The sequence below is a fragment of the Monodelphis domestica genome, chromosome 1 (assembly GCF_027887165.1).
Source record: "Monodelphis domestica isolate mMonDom1 chromosome 1, mMonDom1.pri, whole genome shotgun sequence".
Classification (NCBI taxonomy): Eukaryota; Metazoa; Chordata; class Mammalia; order Didelphimorphia; family Didelphidae; genus Monodelphis; species Monodelphis domestica.
The window spans coordinates 29862157-29888768 of NC_077227.1; the positions used below are offsets into that span (position 1 = coordinate 29862157).

At 44.0% G+C, this 26612-nt stretch overlaps 1 protein-coding gene across 1 annotated transcript in view; it reads left to right on the forward strand.

Moving 5' to 3' along the window:
* Positions 1-24135, forward strand: part of SIRT1 (sirtuin 1) — a 29059-nt gene extending 4924 nt beyond the window's left edge. The window contains exons 3-9 of the mRNA XM_001369568.4: positions 641-882; positions 3973-4125; positions 15183-15330; positions 16741-16820; positions 17412-17598; positions 19915-20436; positions 21983-24135. Coding sequence (XP_001369605.3) covers positions 641-882; positions 3973-4125; positions 15183-15330; positions 16741-16820; positions 17412-17598; positions 19915-20436; positions 21983-22305 — 1655 coding nt within the window. The 3' untranslated portion in view covers positions 22306-24135. The remainder of the gene's footprint in view (positions 1-640; positions 883-3972; positions 4126-15182; positions 15331-16740; positions 16821-17411; positions 17599-19914; positions 20437-21982) is intronic.
* The last annotated feature ends 2477 nt before the right edge of the window (positions 24136-26612 follow it).

Below are 26612 nucleotides of genomic sequence, written 5' to 3' on the forward strand. Positions count from 1 at the left end.
TTTCCCTGCAAAGAATTAAAGGTAATCTTTTAATACCACAAAGTTTGAAAAGACTTGACAAAGTAGAAGACGTCATGGGGAGAGGGCATTAAAATTTTTGAAGAGTGCTGTTGGAAGAAGATGAGATTCATCTAAGTAAATAGTAAGTACTCACCAACTCAGTCTAAATTTGTAAATACTATCTTAAAGATGGATCTATGTATAAGGCAACAGAAATAAGAAGACCCAAAGATTCAAATATTTCCATCCACTTTGTACATTCTACCCAGAACTCTTGTTAGAAGAACCTAAAGCAGCATCCTGCTCCTTTGGCTGCCATGTATAGTTCTATATGGACAGTTGTAGCCCAAGTTCACATTAGGAACAGTTAGGTGCCTCTTCTCCTCACTTTGGGGACTGGTTTCTTCCAGTAGGTGGTCTTACCTCACTTGATTGCTGAAGTCTGATGACTGTCAGATTTCAGGTATGCAAACGATATCTTTTGGGGTCATAGAAGTTTTGAGAATGTCTTGAGAATAAATTGATTATAACTGAAATTTCATTTTTTAACTGGTAAAGTGTTTTTGTTTTTTATTCAGCATCATTGTCGAGGTCTTTAGAAGGATGTTGATCCTGTTTTCTTTTTCTCTTCTAATAATAGGTCCTTACACTTTTGTGCAGCAGCATCTCATGATTGGCACAGATCCTCGGACGATCCTGAAGGATCTGCTGCCAGAAACAATCCCACCACCTGAGCTAGATGATATGACTCTCTGGCAGATTGTTATCAACATCCTTTCAGAACCACCAAAAAGGAAAAAGAGAAAAGATATTAATACAATTGAGGATGCTGTGAAGTTATTGCAGGAGTGCAAAAAGATCATTGTTCTCACTGGAGCTGGGGTGCGTATGTACGGTCATTACAAAAGCAGTGTGCTTTTAATCAATATGTTTCTTCCTTGTACTTTTTCCAGTAAAGAGCGTGGAGTTTCCCCCCCCCCCCCCCCCCCATAATACGTGTAAATTTTTTGTTAACCCTAATATAGTAATGAATATGCATTACTGACTACAGGCAAATTGAGTATGGCTGCAGAACATATACCCACTGCCAAAGTTAAACTTTTAAAGGGGGGGCGGGGGGGGGGGAGCCCTTTCATCAGGATAATTGCTTCATAAGAGAACAGGCAGTAAATGTAATCAAGGCCTAGCCCTTGGCCTATACCTGAGTTAATACCATTATTCTCCCAAAGGGTTCCAGAGGCTAGGACGTTTACCTGCTCTTATGGCAGGGTTAGGTGAAGTAATCCAGTGCCTGTCCACCTCGGACTGCACAAAGCAACAGGTAACTCCTGCTTTGCTAGGAGGGTGCTAGAAATTCAGGCCTTTATCCTCTTGAGTAAGGAACCCATTTCAAGAGCTGCTGTTGTTTGTTTTTTAATTAACCATATAAATTGATGATTGGATGATTGGATAAATGGATGATTGGATGGTGACAATTGCTTTATTTTATTGGATTATTTTTCTGGAGTTACATAGTTCTTGGTTTAAGGCCCATTTCCGAACAAAGGGTCAAAGTGGGACACTAAAGACAGCCCAGAGCGGTAGCTCTCTGTTCTCTAAGGAAGGATGTATATGAATCCCTAGGTTCTCTCAGGTGATTGGCCAGTGTAACCAGACTTGGGGAAGAAGGCATGATTCATGATGATTGGGAGAGTCTCCCAGCTTTTTGTTGACGACTGGTTTAACATAGCAGAGAGACTTCTGCTTTCCCAGGAACAGTATCCAAGTTGTAACCCTTCTAAAGTTGTTCAAGCCAGGTGACTAATACCCACTTTGGATTCATATTCACAGATAATGCTGTGAGCAAAAATAGGAAGCCTTGCCCTTCTAAAGTGTTTAGAGACGAAAGAACTCAGCCTGATAATGTATCTGAAGCTGTGATAATGGTTGAGTTTAGAGGTTTAGGGGTTTTCCTAAATGTAGCACTGTTAATGTGGTCAGGTCACAAGAGTTGAAACTTCCATCTCCCTTAATAAGAGATAGCTGTACCGGGTGTAGTTATAGCAGATAAAGTCTGTACTTTGGCAACTTCATGAAACCCAGCAGGAGGACTGCAGGATCGAAGAAAGTTTGTAAATGTCCTGATGGTCAAAAAACAAACGTAATTGGAGTCACACAAGTACACTCTGGTCAACTTAGCTTTGACTCCTGGCAAAATTCTAGAACATTTGTCATTAAAGAGCTGGTGGGGAAATCTCTTGAAAAGGAAGCTTCATGCCAAGCAGGTTGTGCCATGAACTTTCTTTTGCTTTTCCCCTTTCCATCAGGAGAATATTATCCCTAGAGTTGATCAGAGCACCATGCAGAGTCCCTCGTGCTGTTGTGGGTAAGAGAGAGAGTACTGTTTGGTAGATAGCTGAATGTCTCAACTGTGCATAGTAATTAATGGCTTCTGTGTCAGCTTGGAAGGAGGTTTCAGTTGAGATAGTGCTACAGGGGTCTGACACTTGGTGGTCTGTTACATAGAATTTGGATCAGCATTTGCAAGTGAAGTAAATCTGGGAGGGACAGCTAACACACAGGATGACAGTCAGATTCTAAACAATCTTGACAAGTTGGAAGATGGGGCAGGATTTCAGATGCTGACTTTTTATAGGGATAAATGTAAAGTCTTAAAGTTGGGCTCAAAAATCAACAGCAAATATATAATGAGAACCCTATTGCTAGGTAGCAGTGAGTGATGGCCTGAGGCTAGAGGTCAGTGATGAGGCCAAAGTGTGTGACCTGTTGGCTTAGAAGACCAAGGAGCTAAGCACCCCACTCTTGTGCTTGTCTTGGGAAAACCTTAATTGGAACCATGTATTCAGATCTAGTTGCCATATTTTTGAAGGGATTTTGATAAGCTAAAGAGGATCCAGAGGAGGACAGCCAGAATATAAGCATTCATCCTGAAAAGGAAAAGACTCAGCTGTGGTCAAGGCTCAAAAGACTGGCCCTCCTGTAGCAGAGGGCTTAGGCTTGTTCTGCCTGGTCCCCGAGGGCAGAAATGGGACAAATAAACAGCCTGGAAGTGAACAACAACTTGCCAAGCATTAGAGCCCCTGATGTGTGACTTGTGCCACCCTGGCAAGTACAGGGTGCTTCCCCCTCTCTGAAGGTCTTTGAGCAGAGCTATATGGCCACATGTCAGATTCTCCTTTAGGCACCATTGGCCTGGTGGGACCTGAAGCCAAGATTCTGTTCCTTTCTTTGGAACAGTTTATTTGTGTTTATTGCAAAAGTTTTACAAATTAATAGAGGCAAAAACCAGGAGCAAAATCACCTTGGCCACTCTTAAGTGGTCATCATGAGACTCCAAAAAGGGTCCTGGGGTAGGGAAACTATTCAAGACCAAGTGGAATCCACCCTGGCCACAATCTCAGTATTGTTTCAAGGCAATAAACAATTTGGGGATGACCAGATTTCTACATTTTTTTATTCTTGTATCAGTTTCTAAAATTTTTTATGAAATGTAGATGTGTGTGTTTTTAAAAATAAAGTCCAAATAACTTCCAACATTCATGGTGTTCTATAATCCAAGCTAATCATTTAATTCTTGGTGGGGAGGGATGTCCAAACTTTGCTTTTATAGAATTTCCCTTGAGCTCCAAAGACTAGCCTTCTATAACAGATTATTGCAGAGAAGGTTTCTTTTACTTTCTTGACCCCCTATTGAATCTGGATTGTTTGTATCTTCTGATCCGAGACTTGTCTCAAGCTACCTTCCTGATGTCTGCTTTGGTCAAAAGGAAAATATTGGCATCTGTTAGAGCCCAATGGGGGATTAAGAGCATTTCATTATTTTCTTTGAAGTTATAGTTGGCCTTAAAAAGAGAACCAAACTACAACTGATTCCTTTTCTTTGCTTATTTATCTCTAGTTGTGGAGTAGGAACCCTGACTAATTATAGTGCCAGAATATCTAATTATAGAAATTATACCCTGCATGTTCCAGGTATCTGTTTCCTGTGGAATACCTGACTTCAGATCAAGAGATGGTATTTATGCCCGCCTGGCAGTAGATTTCCCCGACCTCCCTGATCCTCAGGCAATGTTTGACATTGAATATTTCAGAAAGGATCCAAGACCATTTTTCAAGTTTGCAAAGGTATTATCTTTTCCTGGATTAAATCTTCTGCTAAAGTGATTTTCTGTTTTCTTGTTGAAATGGACTGTTTATTTTGCAACAAATGCTATTATGGAGTAAGGTCATTGAAATAAAGTGCTCATTGAAGTAAGGTAACCAAGACTGAATAACCTATAGGAGATGCTACTTCAAATGAATAAGCATGCTAATGTCCAGAAGGAGTTTTGCTCACCTTTCTCCTTTATGGCTTTTAGCTGCTTATTTTTAGGGTGACAAGCTGGAATATATAACAAGGGGAAAATACATTTATTTTCAAAAATTAACACTAATTTCAAATGCCCTTTTAAATTAGAAATGCATTTTTTTAATGTTTTCCTTTATAAAAGTTATAATCTGGATTTACCACCAACTTTAATGGCTCAAGTTTCAAAGACAAGTTTTAGTTTGAGGCGTTTGAAATTTCCTCTCTGGCTTCAGATATTTCCTATCTGTGTGACTCTGGACAAATCACTCAACCCTGTTAGTCCAGCCCTTGCCCTTTTGTCTTAAAGTTCTTACTAGGATAGAAAATAGTGGGATTTTTTTTTTTTAGTGTGTTCAAGAAACCTAAAACTTGTGTTCAATTTTAAAAAATTTTTATCTGTTTTTATTTTTACACTAGCATCATTTTGCTCTATATTCCTCTTCCGTTGAACTCTCCCCTTGTAATAGAGTTAAGCAAAGCCAATCAACACAGCAGCATATCTCTGACAATATGCAATATTACCTCTCTGGCTATTACAGTTACTCAGGGACAGGTTCTTTTGGATGATCAGCCCTTTCAGTGGTTTTGTTGACAGCCTTGAAATCATGTATATTTTGCTCTTGCCTTGTTTCTCCTTTCTTTGCTGTGCATCAGTTTATACAGTTTTCCTAGCTCCTTGGAATCTATCTGCCTATTACAATGAGATAGTATGTCATTATGTCCAGAAATCACAATTTCTTCAGCCATTGCACAATCAGTGAATACTCAGCTTTTTGTTAGGGCCACAAACAAGATGCGGGAGCTTGAAGAAAGAGGTTTGAAATGGATTCTGTGGGTAATGAGATAGGAAATTGGTTAAGGAGGAATAAAGGGACTGCCTGCTCCAGTGAGGATCCAGGTGAGGTTAGAAGAAATCTGTAATTTTCTGAAACCTATGTTCTTATTTTCTAGTAAGATTATGAAGCTTTCAAGGAGAGAAATGATTTTGCATGTATCAATAATGCTTCCTTTTTCATACAAAGTGATAATCACTGTAGCATCACCACTTAACTTGTTCCAGGTATGCTGTAGTGGCATCAGCTTTCTTGCCTGGTCAGTCATATTTAGGACTGTGGGGAGGGTAGAGACAGCCCTCAAAATTAGGGTTGGATATAATTTGTGGCCCTAGAACAAAGCAAGTTGATCCTCTTTCAAAAGTGTGGCTCTTCAGGAAGGTCACTGGGACCAAAACTTTTGTGGGGAGTTTATAACAACGTAATCCTAATTCCTTTTTTTAACCAAACTGGAAAGTGAAAACTAAAAATAATGAACATTAAAATTTATTTATATTTTTCTCCCTATATTTCTGTCAGGTCTATGACTACAGAAATGTCATTGTACAAAACAGAATTATGTATACATATTTTTGCCCTTTCTATTTCTAGCTAACATTTCACATACACCATTCTTGTATTGATTTGAGGTTGGAATATTTTCAGGAATTGCTGGGTTTTTTAATACTGTTGTTAGAAGCATCTTTGTACAATTTTTTTTCCTTGGGTTATTTCCTTGGGTATAATCCAGAATCAAGGCTGTGGATAGGTTATGGTTCTTTTTACATATGGCCAAACTACTACAGGGTAGTTTTATTTTTATTATTTTTTGATCTGAAAATTTTTATTTAATTAATTTATTTAGAATATTTTTCCATGGTTACATGATTCATGTTCTTTCCCTACCTTCTTCCTATCCCCCTCCCATAGCCAACGAGCATCTCCACTGGGTTTTACATGTGTCGTTGAGCAAGACCTATTTCCATAGTATTATTTGCACTAGGATGATCATTTAGAGTCTGAGTCACCAGTCACATCCCCATCAACCCATGTGATCAAGAAGTTATTTTTCTTCTGTGTTTCTACTCCCACAGTTCTTTCTCTAGATGTAGATAGTATTCTTTCTCATAGGTTGACAGGGTAGTTTTAGAAATTAATTAATGATGTACTTAGGTTGGTTTATTCCCTAATGATACTTTTGTCAGGATACAGTTATCATGAAGATGGTGACAACTAACATTTCTATAGCATTTATCTATACATTTTCCAGAAGTGATGTATATATTATTATATGCATTTTACAGATAGATAAAATGAGGCTGAGAAGTTAAATGATTTTTTTCATGATTATGCAACTGTCAGAAGTAGAATTTAAAATCATTTCTTTACCTTGAACTCATCCTTTTATATGTTCTGACTTACTGCTTCACTTTAATTTTGATGATGTTGACAGTACCCTTCGTTGACAAAAATTTCCATGAATTTTGTTTAAAGGAATGAAGTAATAGGGTTTTTCTTGTGCATCTGATAAGAAAGATTTAATTTAATTCAGTAGTGTATTTTTTTTTTAAACCCTTACCTTCCATCTTGGAATCCATACTTTGTATTGGTTCCAAGGCAGAAGAGTGGTAAGGGCTAGTGACTTGCCCAGGGTCACACAGCTAGGAAGTGTCTGAGGTCAGATTTGAACCTAGGACCTCCCATCTCTAGGCCTGGCTCTCAGTGCACTGAGCTACCCAGCTGCCCCCAGTAGTGTATTTTTAAAAATTTTCTTTAATTAATTTAGAACATTTTTCTATGGTTACATTATTTGTGTTCTTTCCCTTTCCCCTCCCAGAGCCAATGAGCAATTCCACTGGGTTTTACATGTATCATTGTTTAAAACCTATTTCCATATTATTACTATTTGCAGTAGAGTGCTCATTTAGAGTCTACATCCCCAATCATATTCCCATTGACCCATGTGATCAAGCAGTTGTTTTTCTTCTGGGTTTCTACTCCCACAGTTCTTTCTCTGGATGTGGATATATTCTTTCCCATAAGTCCTTCAGAATTGTTCTGGGTCATTGCATTGCTGCTAGTAGAGAAGTCCATTACATTCGATTGTAGCACAGTGTATCCATCTCTGTGTATAATGTTCTTCTGGTGCTTCTCCTTTCACTCTGCATCAGTTCCTGGAGGTTGTTCCAGTTCACATGGAAATCCTCCAGGTCGTTATTCCTTAAAGCACAATAGTATTCCATCACCAACAGATACCACAATTTGTTCAGCCATTCCCCAATCAAAGGGCACCCCCTCATTTTCCAATTTTTTGCAACCACAAAGAATGTGGCCACAAATATTGTTGTGCACATATTTTTTCCTTATCTCTTTGGGGCACAAACCCAGCAGTGCTATGGCTAGATCAAAGGGCAGGCAGTCTTTTAAAGCCCTTTGCAGGTAGTTCCAAATTGCCATCCAGAATGGTTGGATCAATTCACAACCCCACCAGTAGTACATTAATGTCCCAATTTTTCCACATCCCCTCCACCATTTTTCCTTTGCTGCCATATTGGCCAGTCTGCTAAGGATAAGGTGGTACCTCAGAGTTGTTTTAATTTGCAATTCTCTAATTATGAGAGATTTAGAACACTTTTTAATGTGCTTATTGATAGTTTTGGTTTCTTTATCTGAAAACTGCTTGTTCATGTCCCTTGTCCATTTATCAATTGGGGAATGGCTTGATTTTTTTTTGTACAATCAATTTAGCTCCTTATAAATTTGAGAAATTTAGATCTTTGTTAGAGGTTTTTGTTATAAAGGGTTCCCCCCCCCCCCAATTTGTTGCTTTCCTTCTAATTTTGGTTGTATTGGTTTTGTTTATACAAAACCTTTTTAATTTAATTAATCAGAATTACTCATTTTACATTTTGTAATATTCTCCATCTCTTGCTTGGTCTTAAATTCTTTCTTGTCCCATAGATCTGACAGTTGGTAGTGTATTTACATGATGCTGATAAGGACTTTTGCTACTAATTTGAAGGGGGGAAAGTAACATAAGTTGCCAAAATTAACTTTCTGCATTCAGCAAAACCCCTCATTTCCACCCCCAACATTCCTCTAGTTTTCCTGCTAATGTTATAAATTCAAGCTAAATATCTGAGAGTTACTATTGTCATCTTATTGGTAACTGCTTCTAGGTTCCTTGTTTTTAAGAGTAGGCTCTCTGAGGCTTGGAAAATCTGGGGTACCTGAGACTAGAAATAGCAAAGTGAGAAGGGTAACTTGGCAACTTGCTGGCTGAACCTAGCTAGTCTAGTTTTAATCCAGTCTTGACTTATTAAAGTCTGCAAAAATAATTCCAAATTTCCAAAAGACATTTTAATAAACCACATAACTATCAACAAAACAAACACATTGTGCAAAATAGGAGGCAAAATATTTCATAAAACTCTTAGAATCTAACAGGTATGAGGCAAATTAATTAAGCAAAATGTGCTTTTGTACTTTGTCCTAGGCTTGTCTTTTCCACTACCTTTAACTTTGTCTTCTTTCCTTTTTAACTAAGTGGTTTTTGATAAATTTAACATTCTCTGTGTGAGAGAATTTTAAATGTATTTGTTAAAGTAAGGAAAAAAAAGCCACATAGTGTACATGCAGTATTATCATCTTGTATTGTGTGAGATCACATCACACAGAAGGGCAACAGTGACTAGAAGTTTGTATAGTAGGAGGAGAGGAATCCTGTAACAAAAGAGTAGCCTGCTTGTGCCTGTACTTCAGAGTAGACATTCGTACATCAATAGAAACTGACAGGGAATACCTTCTAGTTCTTGAAGGTAACTCCTAAGATAAACGCTTAATCAGTGGCATATGGGAGAGACTGAAGTAATTGGTCTTAAAACTATTGAGCAAATAACATTTACTTGAGCAAAACATTCCACAATTAGTACCTAATATGTGGAGGAATTAAGATCCTGTCAAGATTTTAAAATTGGGTGACACGGGGAGTAGGCTCACATTTTTACTGCATTCATGGTGCTGTCTTAGCAGCAGGAAAATTATGAGTAAATAATTGGCTGGGGGCCAGTATTAACCTTGAGCAGAGAATGTCAGCAAAATGAAATTTGGCCTTTGCCTGTTATGTGAGAGAGGGAAAATTAATAAATATTAAGCCGCGAGAAGCTCGATATTGACAACATTTGGAAAATTATCTCTTTGTTGTGAAAAGAAATGATTGCTGGACTTCTGCATTATAGCCCTGGCACCCAGACACTGGCAGAATCCTTGCGAGCAATCTCAGTCTCCCCTCACTATGCCATGCCGTGCCATGTAACTGAAGAGTAGATTCAGACTGAAGTGCCTCCTCAGTAAAAGACTATACATTGCTTTGCCCTTCACATAAAGGAAACTCTACTTGGGTCTAATTTGAAAACTGTATAGCCATGTTCTGTCATTATTCTTTTGGACAATAAGCTTTGGGGAAATTTAATTTTCTAATTACATTAGGAATGAAGAGTGAGAAAATCTACTTATTTATGATGATGAATGCCATGGATATGCTTGGAGGCAAAGGAGGTGCATCTGGATGAGGATGTCCATAGATTCCTTTGTTATTTAGCAAAAGGTCAGACTTTGCACAGGGATAGGCAACAGTGTTCACATGGTTAGACCAGCAGTATTCCATAAAGCTCATTGAGATGGCAAGTTTCCTTGACTTGTACAAAAGTGCTGTTACCTCACCCCAGTAGGCAGGTTATCCCTGTTCATCCCCACGTGGCTAATGAAGAAGTTACTATATCATCCTGCAGCTACTTTCTCAAAATGCTTTATTTGGGTAGTATAATAGTGTTTCAAAACACTGCCATTAGACAGTTAACCCTGAGGACACCAAGCCAGCAAAGAAACACTCTCTGAAGTAGAGAAATGACTTTCTGAAGGAAGGGCATGAAATGAGCTGGACAGATGCAACTTGTGTACACAAAATGAATAAATACAGAGTAATTTGGGGAGATAAGACTAAAAGTGGAGAGCTTTGAACAAAGACGGATTCTGATATCAGATCTTGGGTGAAGGCACAGAGATGAGGGGCAGATGCCAATTCACAGAACAGTTAGATAGGAAGTGAGGCTTAGTGGTTATAGGATCCAGTCTTGGAATTTTGAAGATCCAGGTTCTGGTTCTGACTCCGTGGCCATGGACAAGCCACTTAACTTCCCAGGTCTCAGATTACCCTGAAGATTGTCAGAAGGGATGAGGAGTTGTCGCTTTGCATATTTACTTAAAAAAAAAGTGCAATTTTGATTCTTTTGAAAGAGGTGTTTGGTTTGAGTGATGCTTCCTTGTTTGATACTTTTATCTTTCCTCTTAACTACCTTCTCCTGCAACCTGGCTGTTTTCTAGATAGCAAATGGATATCAATGAAATAAGCCCAATTTAAGTCCAAAATTTTCATGCCAAGGAGAATGAAGTTTTTATAAGGACAGGTCAGATTTCTGGGTGGAATTTTTGAGAAGACAGAATAATACATAAGGTAGGAAGTTCAAAAGAAAACTTTATTTTTAACCCTTGCTTAGATTTGATACACAGAGTATTGGTTCCAAGGCAGAAGAGTAGTAAGGGTTGAGCAATGGAGGTTAAGTGATTTGTCCAGGGTTACATAGCTCAGAAATTCTGAGACCACATTTGAACCCACTACCTCTTATCTCTAGACCTGGCACTCTCCATTGGGCCACATACATAGCTGCTCCTAATTTGGTGTTTTTAATAGTGGGAAGATCTGAAGAAGCTTTGTAGGCAGATGGGAGATTGCAATAAAAGAGGGACAAGTTGAGGGTAAATATTGAAGAGGTATAACTCCAGGAGCAAGATCCTGAGTTTTGTGATCCAGGGCATGAGTAGATGGATTAGCTTTAGTGAAGCAGTTTGATAGCACATTGGACAAATGTTGGGTCTGGAGTCAGGAAGACTTGAGTTCAGATTTGGCTTCACATACTTGTATGACTCTGAACAAGTCACTTACCCTCTGTTTCTTGTTGTTTTGGTTTTCTCAACTGTAAAAGGGGGATAGGAGCACCTAGCTCTTGGGATTGTTGTGAAGCTGAGGGGGATTTTTCTAAAGCCCTTAGAATATTTCTTGGCATGCAGTAGGTGCTATGGAAAGACTTATTCAACCTCCCTAGTGAGGAGTATCAGGATAGTTAGGTGGCCAGATGGAAGAATGGCTGGAATGCTGATAGACAGCCATTGGAGAGCATAGACCCTTAAGAATGGACTTGCTCTTTGGGCAGTCCTGGAGTTTGGGGGTAGAGGAGAAGGAAAGCTTTGAAATGGGGAGGGATCGAGAGGGAGTTAATTAATATCAGGCAGCAAAACCGTAAAAGCTTTAAACCCTAAATTTGTAGTTGGTGAAAACAGCTTTATTTTGTAACCCTCTTCAGCACTGGGGAAAGGGGGATGGAGATGTACAGTTCAGGAGTCATGGAAGTTCAGGGACATGATGGATTCTCTTTTCAGTGCTAGTAAAGCAGCTGAGGACAGACCATGCTACTTAACAGATGAGAATGAGCAAATGAAAAAGCCATTACTGTGCCAGGGGTTGAGGGTACATTTGTCAAATAATTTAGAAATACAAATAAATAAAAATAATAATCTCATAAGCACTAGAAAAATTAAGAGTCCGTATCCTCAAGGAGCTAATGTGGTGGCACTGTGAGAGGCCTGGTGTTTAGGGTGATGGTACTGCTATACCCTGAGGAAGAGATGGCTGTGGGGAGGAGAGGAGGAGAGCCCTGCAGGATGGAAGATGGTTGGGTTTGAACAGGGTTCAGTGTCACCCATTAGGAGATCCTGGCCCCAGAAGGGAGTTAGAGGGGTGCCCTGGCAGCCTGGAGGCAAGTACACAGCAGCATGGAGACAGAATTACTGAGCCCTCACTACACCGTCTGGCACATCAAGCTGATCTCTGGAGATGGCATAGAAAAGCAAGAAGGCTACTGCTCTCAAGGAGCTCATGTTGTAATGGGACAGCCCGAGGTAGCAAAGTGGGCGAGACGTAACCTCTTTTCCTGTCAATTCTAGCAACAAGGTCCCATCCGTTTCTGGTGCTACAGCATGTGCAATGGCTGAGGACTTGGATGGTGACAACCTTCTTTGCCGGGGGGAGGTGGGGGGGCCAAAGCAGCTATAGAAGCACTTGTGCCGCATGTCTGTGGTTTTGTTAGAAACAGAACCAGGGAGTTGGGGCAGGAGATGCTGCTACTAACCAGGGCTCTGAGGTCCCATGGCCTTAGGGTGGTGGTGGCAAACCTCAGAGCCCTCTTTGGGCATGTGTGCCATCGCCCCAGCACAGAGTTGGTTACTAGAAAGCCAGAGGGATTGCTCCCTCCCCCTCTCCACATGCCTGAGGATATCACCTGTTTCCACCCCCACCCCCCAAAAAAAGAAAGGTTCACCATCATTGCCTCTGTCTTGGGGAAAGTTGATTGCTAGGTAAATATGAAGTGCAGACTTTGCATGAGTCAACTGCCTGACAATGCAAAGCTTTAGAGTAATAGGATTTGACCCATAAAAGCCAAAGAAATAATTAATTAGTAAACCACTAAATGAAACTTAGGTGAACCAGTATATAAAGTACTAGACCTAGAGTCAGGGAGATTCCTCTTAGTTCAAATCTGGCCTCACACATGTTTAGTAACTGTGTGACCCTGAGCAAATTATTTAACCCCATTTGCCTCAGTTTCTTCATCTGTAAAATGAACTGGAGAAGGAAATGGCAGGCTGTTCTGGGATTTTTTCCTAGAAAAACCCCCAGACGCAGAGAGTAGAACACAACTGAAAAAAATGAACCGAAAACCACTTGAAGAAAAAATGATGAGGAAAGTTTATTTTGACAGTCAGGTTTTTTAAAGAGATAATACTTGATCTTTAAAATATTTGTCAAGTTGGAAGAGAGCAAGGTTTGATAGTTTTCCCTTTGATTTCATTGCTAGTTAAACATAGTGTGTTGCAGAGGGCAAGCCATGGAATCTAGAATACTCCAGCTCAAGTCCTACCCAGTGACACATGCTGCATGTGTGATTCTGGGCAAGTCATTGAACTTCTCAAACCCAACACCCCCTCCCCCTACCCCCCACCCCACAAGCAGTTCTAAGTCTAAATTACTGAGGAGGTGTTGGCAGCATTTACGGGGAGGGAGCTTGCACTCTGGAGTTCTCTACACAGATGAAATCACAGGTAGGTCCAGACCAAACAGTCAAACCAATCTGCTGTGTCTCTGTGTGTTACTTCTCTCTTTTTAGAGGAGAAATGTACATTTGCTGGCAAAAAAAAGCTGCACAGGACAGTGGTTCAGCATTCAGAGTGGTCCATGTAAGGGAAGGGGAAACCTCAGATCTAGAAACGTTGCACAGACTGCTTTTTATTTAAAATGACAAAGGAAAAGGCTGCTTGGGGAACATTTTTCTGCCTTGCCCAGTGTCCTTTTTGAATAGTATAACAATACTCTGCCACTGCAGCTTCAAAACCTGAAATTCTAGTTTTTATCTACCTGCTCTCTTTTTCCTAAGAAAAAGCTAGGAATTGGATGGTTCAAAGAATCTTGAATGGCATAAATGACTTCTCATTTCAGATCCTAGAGGCTGACCTGAAATTATAAGCCCTCACCTTTCCCTGGGAATTTTGTGGATGGATCTGGCTCCTTTTTCATTTCATTGCCATCTGTTGTGGGACTTTCTTTTGGTTCTCAGGTTTACTTTTTCACACTGCTACCTCCAGGGGAATTGAGTGTTCTGGTTATGTGAGTAGATTAAGAAGATATAAACTGTTCAGTTGAAATATTTAGTTTCTGTCAGAACTAAAAAAATTAAGTACAGATCATAATATCTCAGCTCTGATTCTTATCAGAGGTCAGACACTCAGACCAAACTCTTCCCGGGTCAAAAGATAAAAAGAAACAGAACAACTATAGCCAACTACTTACCATTTGAAATCATGCTCTGGAGTCACTAATAATGAGAGAAATGAACATCAGAACAGCTCCAGACCATCCCACACCCAGCCAGTGGGCCATGACAAAAGTTGGGAGGAGCCAGTATGGAAGGGGTTGTAGAAAAATGGATGTGTTAATAAGACCGTTGAAGCTGTGAAGTGGCTCCACCATTCTGGAAAATAATTTGGAATCTTTCTAAGAAAGTGACTAAAGGGGGCAGCTGGGTGGCTCAGTGGATGGAGAGCCAGGTCTAGAGATGGGAGGTCCTGGGTTCAAATCTGGATTCAGACATTGCCTAGCTGTGTGATCCTGGGCAAGTCACTTGACCCCCATTGTTAGCCCTTACCACTCTTTTGCCTTGGAACAAATACACAGTATTGATTCTAAGGTGGAAAGGGGGAGGGGGTGACTAAAATGTATGAACCTTTTGGCCCAGAGAGTCTCTTTCCAGTAGGAGGTAAAAGACAAAAAGAATACGCCCCCTTTCCTTTCCAGGATATTAGTAGCAGGGAACTGGAAACATAGTAGACATTCATTGGTTGGGGAATGGCTGAACAAATTGTGGCACACTGGATGTATTGGATAATGCCGTGCTGTAAGAAACGAAAATGGCTAGGATGAGTCTCAAGAAGAATTAAATGAACTGATTGAAAATTAAGGAAGCCAAGCCCGCAAAACCAGAAAAGGTTCTGGGAGTCCCCAGTGCATTTTTTTACACCACAACCATGTGCATGGGAAGAATAGCTCCCAAGCAATGGAAAGGGAATGCTCTGGAATTATAATGACCCAGCTTGATCCCCAAGAAAAGGTGGAAGGTAGCCCTCTCCCTTCTATGCAGAGGAAGGGGCTGGGGGTGGAGCACTACAGATAATGGCAGACTTTCTGATATGTGGGTTAATTTTACTGAACTTTTTTCCCTCTGTTATAAGAAATGTGTCTGGGAAGGAGAGGAGGAAGGAGATTTTGGGAAATGTAGGCAATGTGAAAACAAAAGATATTAAGGAGGGTTCGTTTCTTTAAAAGTATAAACTAGATATTCTTTTATATTCTACAGGAAATCTATCCTGGGCAATTCCAGCCATCTCTCTGCCATAAATTTATAGCCTTGTCCGATAAAGAAGGAAAACTACTTCGAAACTACACTCAGAACATAGATACACTGGAACAAGTTGCAGGGATTCAGAGGATAATTCAGTGTCATGGTTTGTAAACTCTTCAGAATTATATTCTGGGAATTGTTTTCATTTGTAAGAAAAAATTAGGATTATAAGAAGAGTAGAGCAATTGAGATGGGATGATTGCAGTGAAGTGATAATGCCTGATTGATCAAGAGGCAATTCCGCTTTTGTGCCAGGAGTGGTGGATACACATATGATAATGAAATAAATGAAAGTATTGGAAGAAGGGCAGCAGGTACATCTGTAAGTGTGTGCAGGACAGGCATGACCAGAACAACACTGAATAGAAAAGTGATGTGCAGGCTGCAGGAGCATCTGGGGAGGTGACACTTGAGCCAAGAGAGGGAGGTAAGGAGCGGGGAGTCACAGTGAGGCTAGAAAGGAGGCTGGGCCCACACTAGGAAGGGTCCCAAAAACTTGAGAGAGGAGCTTACCTTTCAGCCAGTGAGCAATATGGAGTCACGTGGTGAGATCTCTTTTGGCAGTGGGGAGAGACTTGACACTGGGAATCCATTTAGTCATTAAAATAATGTAGATCTGGAATGAAGAGGGCAGCTAATTGAGAGAGTATACAGTGGATTGAGTGAGTATAAGACCTGGAATCAGGAATTTCTGAGTTCAGATCCTGATTCAGAAACTTACTAAACTATGTGGCCCTGAGCAAGTCATTTAACCTCTATCTGCCCAATTTTCCTCATCTGTGTGAAATGGGGATAATAATAGTACCTAATTGCTAGGGTTATTGTGAAAATCAAATGACATTCGTAAAGGGCTATAGAAAAGTTAGCTAATATTATTTTTGTTGATATTGAAAATCAAGTTAAATGGAGAACTTGAAGTTAGGATTTAGTGGATACATTCAGAAATTACATTTGAAAAACTAGAATTTCAGGTTTTGAAGCTCAGTGGTAGAGTATCGTTAAACTGGCAAGGCAGAAAAATGTTCCCCAAGCAGCCTTTTCCTTTGTTATTTTCAATAAAAAGCAGTCTGTGCAACGTTTCTATATCTGAGGTTTCTGAATCCTCTGTATGAATCATGTAGCCCAAAAGGCAAATAGCAAGTAGCAAGTTTAACTTCTTCTGTGGGCCCTTACAATGCGGTTTCTAGATGGATGAATCCCTGCCTGTGAGGATAATGGTGTGACTCTTCTGGCCTGGGACTGATTTTGAAAAGGGGACATTGTTTCAGAGGTTTTCAGAACAACTTTCATGTCTTTAATGCTCTTAACTACTAAGAAGTCTGCACCTTTAATTCCAACATATTAAGGCTTTTTTTATAGCTATTCCCTATCTTGGCAATCAGCGCTGACCCTCAAATTCTCCAGACCTATTTGTCCCAAACAAGATATCGCTGAGCCTTTCATAAGCATGGGTGGGTGGGTGGCTGTGCATGCTCATGTCTCCTTTACTAATACACCTCTGACTTTTTTCCAGGTTCCTTTGCAACAGCTTCTTGCTTGATTTGTAAATACAAGGTGGATTCTGAAGCTGTACGTGAAGATATTTTTAATCAGGTAAAGGACTGATTTCTGGTGGTTGTGCCTGGGAGAAAAATCATGGGACCTTGTGTCAGTCATCCCAGGTGACTTGGGCTCCGGTGGGGGAGGTCGGGGGACAGAGGCACACAAATGGAAGTGGTAAATGTGTTCTGTAAAATCAGCAGAACTGGCTGCACACTATTCATACCCCGAATAGGAGAAAAAATAGAATACAATCCTCCTAAATGATGGTGTAGCAGCAAAAGCTTTTTAAAGATTCTGAATGAAGATGGCGCACCCCAAGTAGTTTGTTCCAATAGATGTCATTAATGCATCGTGACCACCATCCCCGCACCAGCCATTATAACGCGGTCCTGCATTATTTCCAAAAGAACTGCCTCGTTCAGTCTGATGCGCTGTTTTCACAGTACTGGCTAACCGTGTATTTTAAATGTCTGCTGGTACTGGGTGTGAGAACGTGCAGTGGCTTGAATAACCTCAAATAACTGAATAATCATTGCAAGAATAGAATTCCTGAAAAATCACTCCTGACCTGACTGTTGGCAGGGTTGGATTCTATTGACTTAAGGGATCGTGTGTGTGTTTTCCCATCTGGTCTGCGTCTAGGTGGTTCCTCGATGTCCCCGGTGTCCTGCTGACGAGCCACTTGCCATCATGAAGCCAGAGATTGTGTTCTTTGGGGAAAACTTACCAGAGCAGTTTCACAGAGCCATGAAGTATGACAAGGATGAAGTCGATCTCCTCATTGTTATTGGGTCTTCCCTGAAAGTAAGACCAGTAGCGCTGATTCCGAGTAAGTAGAGTAATAGGATGGGAATGAGCTACTCCTGGAAAATGAGAACCGATGTCGTGCCCTGTGCTCAGAGTGGCTCCCTGCCGCAGTTCTGTGTGAGGCAGGGCTCCTCGGACCCTGGTCCAGGGCCATTGATTGGTTACTGCCAACAGCGAGGGGATCCTGCTGGAGCAGGGCCTCGGCAGGGTTCCCGAGTGACTAAGGGATCTGCTGCTCGAAGGAGATTTGGTTCTGGGGTGTTGCTATTGTTGTGGTCTTCTGAGCCTTGTCCTGGGATGCCTGTCAGACCCAGATATTTAGGGACTTCTAGAAACAGATCATTCAGAGGATTTCAATAGGAAAAAAGTGTGTGGTTCAGTGGATAGAGCACTGGGCCTAGGCTCATGATACCTGAGTACAAGCCTCAGCCGCTTTTTAGCTACGTGACCCTGGGCAAATGGCTCTGCTTCTGCCTCATTTTTCATCATCTGTAAAATGGAGATAATGATAGCATCTAATTCCTAGGATCACTGTGAGGATCTAATGAGATAATATTTGTAAAGTGCTTTTATAAACCTTCCATTGCTTTTTTTATGTGGAAAAAGCCTTTTTATGTTGGGCTGTAATGATGTTTTATGGTCCTTTTAGCTATTTTTGTTATGATTTAACATAGCATAGCATGTTAAATAGCATGCTTTAATAAAATCTAGGTAAACTGTGGATGTGGCTGCTATTTCCAAAGTCCTGACCCTCGTCCCTTGCCCACAGCCGTTCGAGGCCATTTCAAGATAGCCTATTGGGGAGCTTTTCTTCAGTACAGCCACACCTACAGACACCCCTCATGGTGACACTCCCCCTCCCCCAGGAAATGGCGGACCTTTTTTCAGGCTTGTTAATGAATCTGAGGTCAGATCTGAGCTCTGCCTGGGTAACCTGCAGAGTGCCTTTCTTGGGGGGGGGGGTAGCGTGCACCCCGCTTTTGGAACACCTTGTAAATGTAAATGTACTCATGTTCGTTCTGTGATGAATGATACGAAACTGGAACTTGACTTATTTCAGCATATTTTAAATTCAAATCGATGTAGATATTTTCATAGGTCAGAACACGGGCTCAAAATGATGACTTCTCCTTATCCAAAAGAAATTGAACATGGACAAACCTCCTGGCACTACTTTTTCTGCTATGATCCAAATAATTTAATTTCACTATCATGAAAGGCTTGAAAAATCTGTGCCAGGGGCAGCAAAGTGCCTCAAGAGATTGTGAGCCAGGCCTAGAGATGGGAGGTCCTGGGTTCAGATTTGGACTCAGACACTTCCTGTGTGACCCTGGGCAAGTTCCTTAAACCCTGCCCCTCTCCCCCAATTGCCTAACCCTCACCACTCTTCTCCCTGGGAGCTGATCCACAGCCTTGATTTCAAGGTGGAAGGTGAATACAGTTGGTCTGAAGGTAGGAATTACTGTGAAAAGCACCTGTTAGTAACAGGTCTGCTCCGTGGTTTCACTCATGTCCTCCCTTCATGCCTCCCTGGGGGAGGGAGTTTGCCATTTCCTTCTCCAGATCATCGTACAAATGGAAAAATGGAGGGGAAGAGAGTGAAGGGACTCGCCCAGGTCCATGCAGGAAGTTTCTGAGGCTCAATTTGAGTTCAGGTTGGTTTGCCTCCGGCCTGGCTATCTTGGCCACCGTGCGGGTCCAGAGGCTAAATAGCAGTAGTGGCGAGCACGGCCGTACACCGCACAGCATCACTGCTCTGGGCATTCCTTGTGAAAACACGTTATGAAAGTAATTGTTTTGTATCTTATTAAATCATTGAACTGTGCTGAGGCCTGGAGGGGTGCCACCTGCAGGGGCCAAATCTGGTCTCTTCCAGTTCTTCAGGCCTCTCAGAGTCAGAGCTCCTCCGGGCCAGGAATGGTGGGTCTGGGAGCTGGTTTGGGTTTCAGCCCGGCAGTGCTTTGCACACAGTAGGCACTTAACTGTTTATGGAAGCATTTTACGTTTCTTCCCATTCAAAGAAGTGGATTTTGCCCTATTTCTCATCATTACTCTCCATCTTTTCAGATGACCTTAGAGCCCATTCGAGGCCAGGCCAGTTTCTTTGGGAAAAGTAGGGTTCAGTTGCTACAGTGGCTGTGCCTTCGAGAGTGGCCTCTCCACATTGGAAGGGGTTCTGGACACTCCCATGACCAGTTGGGCAGTGCCACATTGGGAGTTTGTCCGGTGGTCTCAGCAGGTTTAGGCTATGCGTCTGCTGAACCGGGTTAGCCTTTGGCTGGAGGGTCTCTGTCTCGGCCCGGCTTTTTGGTGAATTCTCTGTTGCCGTCCTTTCCAGGTTCCATACCCCACGAAGTGCCTCAAATCCTGATTAACCGGGAACCTCTGCCTCACCTGCACTTTGACGTCGAGCTTCTGGGGGACTGTGACGTCATCATCAACGAGCTCTGCCAGCGGCTCGGCGGCGAGTACGCCCGGCTCTGCTCCAACCCGACGAGGCTTTCGGAGATCACGGAAAAGCCTCCACGACCGCAGAGGGAGCTGGGCGCCCGCTGGGGAGCGCTGCCGCCCACGCCGCTCCACGTTTCCGAAGACTCTAGTTCCCCCGGCAGAACTTCCCCGCCAGACTCTTGGGCAGGTGAGAGGAGAGCCGGGGAGGCCGACGATGGGGCCGCATCACGGGGGAGCTGCAGAGCGGACAAGCCGCCACCGGAGGTTCACCCTGCGAGCATCACGGAGCAGCTGGAGGATGCCGGAGCCAACGGTGGGGAGAAAAACGAAAGAACTAACGTCGTGGAAACCCTGAGGAAGTGCTGGCCTAACAGGCTCGCCAAAGAGCAGATCAGTAAGCGGCTTGATGGTAAGTGAGCAGGGTTGGTCTGGAACTTGGGGGGCTCCAGAGACCCCGGAGGGGGGAGGTGATGGCCTGTACCCCAGGGGGGCCTCGCCATCTGGAGCTCCCTTTAACAGCTGGTTTGGAAGAGGAAAGAACACGCAGCTCCTCATGGCAAAAATGATCTGTAGCCCGGGATGGTGGGGAGGAGTGAAGCATGTCCATGTCTATGGAGGCGCCCGGGTGTGTACGCTCACTTGTAAGAGGCACCAGGACTTCCTCATTCTTGGCCCACCCTTGACAGGCAGTTATCAGAAATGCTCCGTAGGGGAGCCGGCCCAGAGTCAGACCCGGCCTCGACAGAGCCGGGCCCCAAACGCCTCCCCGAGCTGGCAGGGCCCGCGCAGACATGCCGGAGACCGTTTTTGGCAGCTCTGCCCGGGAGACCTTTGAGATAGGCACGTAGGAAAGGCTGCTTGTCCCAGGCAGCCAGCGAGGGCCAGCGTGACCCCAGCCTGCTTCTGTAGGGTTTGAGGCTGGGCTTGGGAGGGCGGCAGAGCCGCTCCTTCCTTTGCGCCCGGCTGTTTTAGCAATTGCAGCGAGTTTTCTTTTTTTGACGATGGGGATGAGCCACAAACTGCCCACCTGGGGGAAACCAAGGAGGAGCCCCGCCGTCGCCTCCCAGGCAGGAAATCCTCTGCTGGGACTTTTCCTGCTGCTTGGATCTGGCTCTCCGCCCCAATTCTCTTTTTTGGCCAGGCCAGGGTCACACTAGGCCTGGTTTAAAGCTTCAACTCTAAGGAGGTTTGAGGCTTTCTCTGAAGCACAGAATTCCACACCTTTGGATGCTCGGGCAGACCTTTGACCTCAGTAGGAATGAAGGGTAGGTGAGGAGAATCCAGGAGGGGGGGAGGAGGCCACTCCTTCCTCTGGGGCTGGCGGAGCAGGCAGGGCCGCAGGCCTTGTTCCCGCCTCGGATCCCGCAGGAGCTCTTCCTCATCTCCCTCCCCACATCTGAAGGTTGCCCGTGCAACAGTGGCACACGGGGCCTGGACCGCCTGGCCTGGCGCCCCGGGCACGTAGAGTTTCTCTGATTCTGGGGGCAAGTTTTGAATATTGATTTGTTCGTAAGCTGAAAAGGGCCCGAGACAGAGCGAGACCTTTTGTAAAGCCCAGAGCATGGCGCGGGCCGTCTCCTTCACCTGTGACAGAGGGACGCGGTTCTGTGGCGCTCCTTTGGGGCTCGCTCAGAACTCGGGATCATCCATGGGTCGAGACAGACATTGTTCTTGTCCTCGTGGGTGAAAACGCAGTGGTCAGTCTTTCAGACTTGAACCTGCTGGCTGGGTAGGCAGAGCTGAAGGCAGCGCGGAGAGGCCAGCTGCTCCTCTGCGGGGAAGCCTCCACCTGGCTTGCGATGGGGCTCCCCTAGACCGAGAGTGCCTGGTACGAGGCGACCGTTCTTTGTAACGGGAGACGTTTGGGACTCCAGAGCCAGAAACGATGGGCGTCGTCGAGCTCTGTGAGCAGAAATAACGTTGCTCTCCCTTTTGTCTCACCATCTGATCCCAAGGTAACCAGTACCTCTTTTTACCGCCAAATCGCTATATTTTTCATGGCGCCGAGGTGTACTCAGACTCTGAAGACGACGTCCTGTCCTCCAGCTCTTGTGGCAGCAACAGTGACAGCGGCACCTGCCGGAGCCCCAGCCTAGAGGAGCCCATGGAGGACGAGAGCGAGATGGAAGAATTCTACAACGGCCTGGAGGAGGCCGACGGTCCCGAGAGAGGCGGCCCTGCGTGCGCGTGCGACAAAGAGGACCAGCGCGCCGTCGGCGAAGCCGCGTCCATCACGGACGAGGCCGCTGCGATCGACCATCCGTCCAGCAGGTTATAATGCCGTCTCACCTGGGGACGGGAACTTTTCCACCAGCATTAGGAACGTTGGCATGTCAGAATGTTTACTTCTGAACTGGAGAGCGAGGAAGACCGCGAGGGTGTGGCGTTTAGAGATGGTGAAAGCAGATTTTCATGTCTAATTTTTACTTTTTCAGTAATTCTATAACTGTACACTCAACACTAACTTTTTTAAAAGAAAGGTAAGGTACTAAGTATCTTTAGTCAGCTGTTAGTCACTATGCTCACTTTTTTCCAAGATTCATTTTGTGTGATAATGCATCTGTATGTATATATAGTTTGTTTGGATTTTTTTTTCGGGGTGGAAAGGGGGTGCCTAGTGAATTTCAGCATTTTAAAGTTTTCCAAAAGCCATTGGATGTTAAATTAATATAAAGGGAACAGCTAATCTAGACCAAAGACTGGTATTTTTCTCACCTTTTTTCTTTCTAACATTTTGAATGGTTGTTTCACACCTTCGTGCTTTCTGTTTCTGAATTTTTTATTCAACAAAGCAGCCCCCTTTTACCCCCCCCTCAAAAACACTGGCATTTTCAAAGACTCGAGTGGCAGCTACCTTTAATTTTGGTCTCAAAAACATGTAATGTGAGTAAATAGAAGTTGACGATACCTGGGGGGGGCACCACAAGGCCTGCGGATGGGTCGGCACTATCTGTGGCTCAGGAAGCCAACGTGGAAGACTTTGGCTAAATGCTTCCAAAATGTTTCAGTGAGGCGCCCGTTCGGTGTAAATGCCCATCGCTGGGGTGCAGCTTGCATTGGCCCTTTCCCACAAACGTTCAACTGCCAAGATGTGACTATGCCAGGCTTTTCTTGAATCTGCAATAATGGTACTTCTTCCATGTTCTCATAGCCACACTAGAATTCCATATGTTCAATTTATTCTTTTTTTGACTGTTTTCGCTTTCCAAATACCACAGGAGAGTGACAGGAAGCTGATTAGAATTCCAAAGTAATGCAAGTCAGTGCGTACCCACACGCACACACTCTGCCAGAAAGTGTGCCTCTTGGAGGCCATACACGTGTTACCTCCTCTTCTAGAGGATTCAGAATATAATAAAAATGCCAATCGCTAGTCTAGCATGACGGAGCACTTGCCATGGCACAGAGGGTCATAGCAGCAGAGCCAGTGAATGGAACTGGTTCCTCTAATGTAGCTTTGTGTAAAATGTAATGTAGCCTGCCTTAAAACTCCATCTCCATTCCTCCGCTACAGATTTTCCAGCTTTCTGAAGTTCATATTTTGTAAAATTGCACAATAAAGCATTTATTTTCCAAACCACTTTTTCAACATGACCCAAAAACTACAGATTATTCATACTTTGCTTTAATATTTATTACAGTGTTTAGTAAGGGTTTTGAAATTGTAGCTGTTCTTTAAGCATAAGACACTGATCCGGACCATAACTGCCAGAGACGGAAAGTGGCGTTTCAGAGAGGATGTTGTGCTCATCTCAAAGATGTCGGCATGTTGTCTTGAAGTCTAAATTCTAAGAGATCTCAGGCCTTGGTTCCTTGAAAGAATGCAGTATGTTTCATTTTCATTTGCATGATACGATGTGTTTGTGCTATAGATGATATTTTAAATGGAAAGATTTCTGTTTTAAATTATTTTTACAGTGAGGATTGTTTTCAGCTCTTTTTATATTGTATATATAGTGTCTTTTATGTAATCTACCGGCATATGTTTTGTAGACTGTTTAAAATGACTGGCTCCCTGCAACTTTTGAAATACAAAACCAGTGTTTTATACTTGTACACTCTGTTAAAGTCTATTAAAATGGTCATTTGACTTTTTCTTTCTGTTAAACACTTGCATTTTTTCCAAATATACCCACTGATGAAACGGAAGGGCTTTCAAGGAAATGAGTACTTTGAAAGGCAGACCCTGTGCTATTCCCGGGTTATTACAAGTCAGGGAATGTTAGGGAAGCGATGAAGACAGACACTTGGGCCCAGGGATCAGGTAGCCACGTGATCGGGATCCGGACTGGAGAGGCAGGATGAGAACTCGGGCTCGTGGTGTGTCCAGAAGTGCCAGTCACAGGGGATGAGTCTTGTCGGGGAGCCATTTTATGCTAAGAGTTGGACATCTTAGAAGAAGCCAGTGACCCGGGCAGTGAAGCAGTGAAGTGGGGGTGCACAGAATAAAATGTGTACGGCCTGACCGCGTGGCCAGGCTCCTCACACTTTCTTCTTGGCCAGCTGTTCTCGTTCATGCTCCAGAATGACATCTTCCCCTTCCTAGTTAGGCATTTTGTTCCGCCACACGGCTGCCTTGGACCCTTGAATTGTGGTGTTCCAAGATGGCAGCCCCGGAAAAAGAGCCAGTTTGAAAAAGATGGGTTTTTGTCATAGAAAACAATTTGAAGTTACTGCAAGTACTTCGCCAAGTTCATCATCTCTTTTGCACTCTTATCTGTTAGGCACAATTACAAGGCACTTGGAGGAGAGAAACATCAGACACACTTTGGATGCACTTTCCGTCCAATTTATACTGACCACATTCATTTAGATGCGTCACATTCCTTAAGAGGTTTCTGTCAAGTATATAGTATGTAATTAAATTTAATAAGTATGACGTGGCTTCTACTTTGGCTCTTGCCCAATGCAAGATGCAGATGCAAAACCCCCGAGGTGAGGCACATCTGAGCTAATGGGAGGAGTAGGTGGCAGGAGGGTGCTCAATGCCCTAACGCTAAGCCTGATGGGAGAGGCGGCCTTCCAGAAGGGGAAAGAACCTTCATGGGGATTCACACACCCCCGGGACACTTGGGGGACCCCAGGAAGCTGTAGGGATCACGGCTTCCCACTGGAGCTTGGCCCGTCCTAGGTCTATCCTGAGCTGGGCCCGGGGTTGGGAGAGCTGTAGATGGGCGCTAAATGCCTGAGGGAAGCAAAGGGAGGGATGATCCCTGTAAGCAAGGACTAGTCTAGTTAGGGAGGCAAATGGGGAATGGCTATGGACCCTTGAGGTCAGCCCCCCGAGGGCGGAGGACACCGCTGGCTTTTCTGAGGTGCTTGGGTGGAGCACGCTTTTCATTCAGACTTGAAACTGTCTTCCTTCCACCACTTAAGTGTTCAAAGATGTCGGTGTTGACACAACAAAGCATCTTCCAAGTCTACATAAAGACATTGGCCAGAAACTGGAAAAAAGCCTGTGAGCGTCGTACAGGGGTGTGTGCTCACGAGAGCAGGACTTCTTTTCTGTTTGATGTCAATTGTTGATGATAAACTACTGTTAAGCTTTTGAAACTGCACGTCTGGTATTAAAATGTTCTCATTTAATCTAAAGACTTTTCACTTTTATTGTCTTACGGATTTAATTAAGCTCGTCAAAAGCGAGACCACTAAGATGAGAGAGAAGCCCAGTAGCGAGGAGGCCCTCGACGGCGGACAGGCTTCGCCAGAGCCTTCCCAGCCCCTCGCTGTCCAGGCAGGAGGGTCGCAATCCATCAGGCAGAGAGAGCCGCGACCCACAAGGTGTCTTCAGAATCGCACACCGGGTTGTGGCTTCTCTCCAGGGCCGACACGGTGGCCGGTCTTTAAAAAAAGGATTTCCACTCCCTGAAGCGGTCACGGCCGAGTAAAACTCAAGCCCCACCGGCCCTCCTTTTAGGTAGAGCAGCTGCTCTGCCCGGCACTTCTGGGCCGCCCCATCTGTGACTGCTTTACAGACATCGATTCCAAGGAGGGTCTCTGCCCTGCAGGTGGGGACGGAGGACTCCCGGAGACCACAGGGAGCTCCGGCAACCTGAGGATGGGGCTGAGGGTGGGACGGAAACGAGTTCAGGGTGGAAATCGGGGCCTCTGCTCGAAACCAAAGCCAAAGGCCCCCGGCCCAGTGTGGGGTGCCGTTACCCTTTGGGGACTCGGGCCCCCTGCCCACAGGTAACGCAACCTCCCAAGTCTTGTCAATTCTGCCGCATCTTCGGTCTCTCCTCCCTTTTCACCCTCCCCTGGGCTGCTGTTAACAGCCACCTCAGCCTTCCTGGGCCAGTGTATTCCCGAAGAAGCCCCTCCTCCACGCCGCGGAGCAGATCCAAGGGTCCCTCCCTCTCCTCAGCATCTTTGGCGCATCTACCATGTGACCATTCTGGGAGGCAATCTGGGTCTGCCCAAAGACGTAAACTGCCCACCCTTTGGTCCTCTCCTGCCACGTCCAGGCCTGCCCCCCCAAGATGAAAACGACGGGGGGAGGGCCGACTGGCACAGAAGGCGCGGCGGCCCTTTGGGGGGGGGCATCCGCTGGGGAATGGCTGGACCAACGGTGATGGTTTTGGAAAG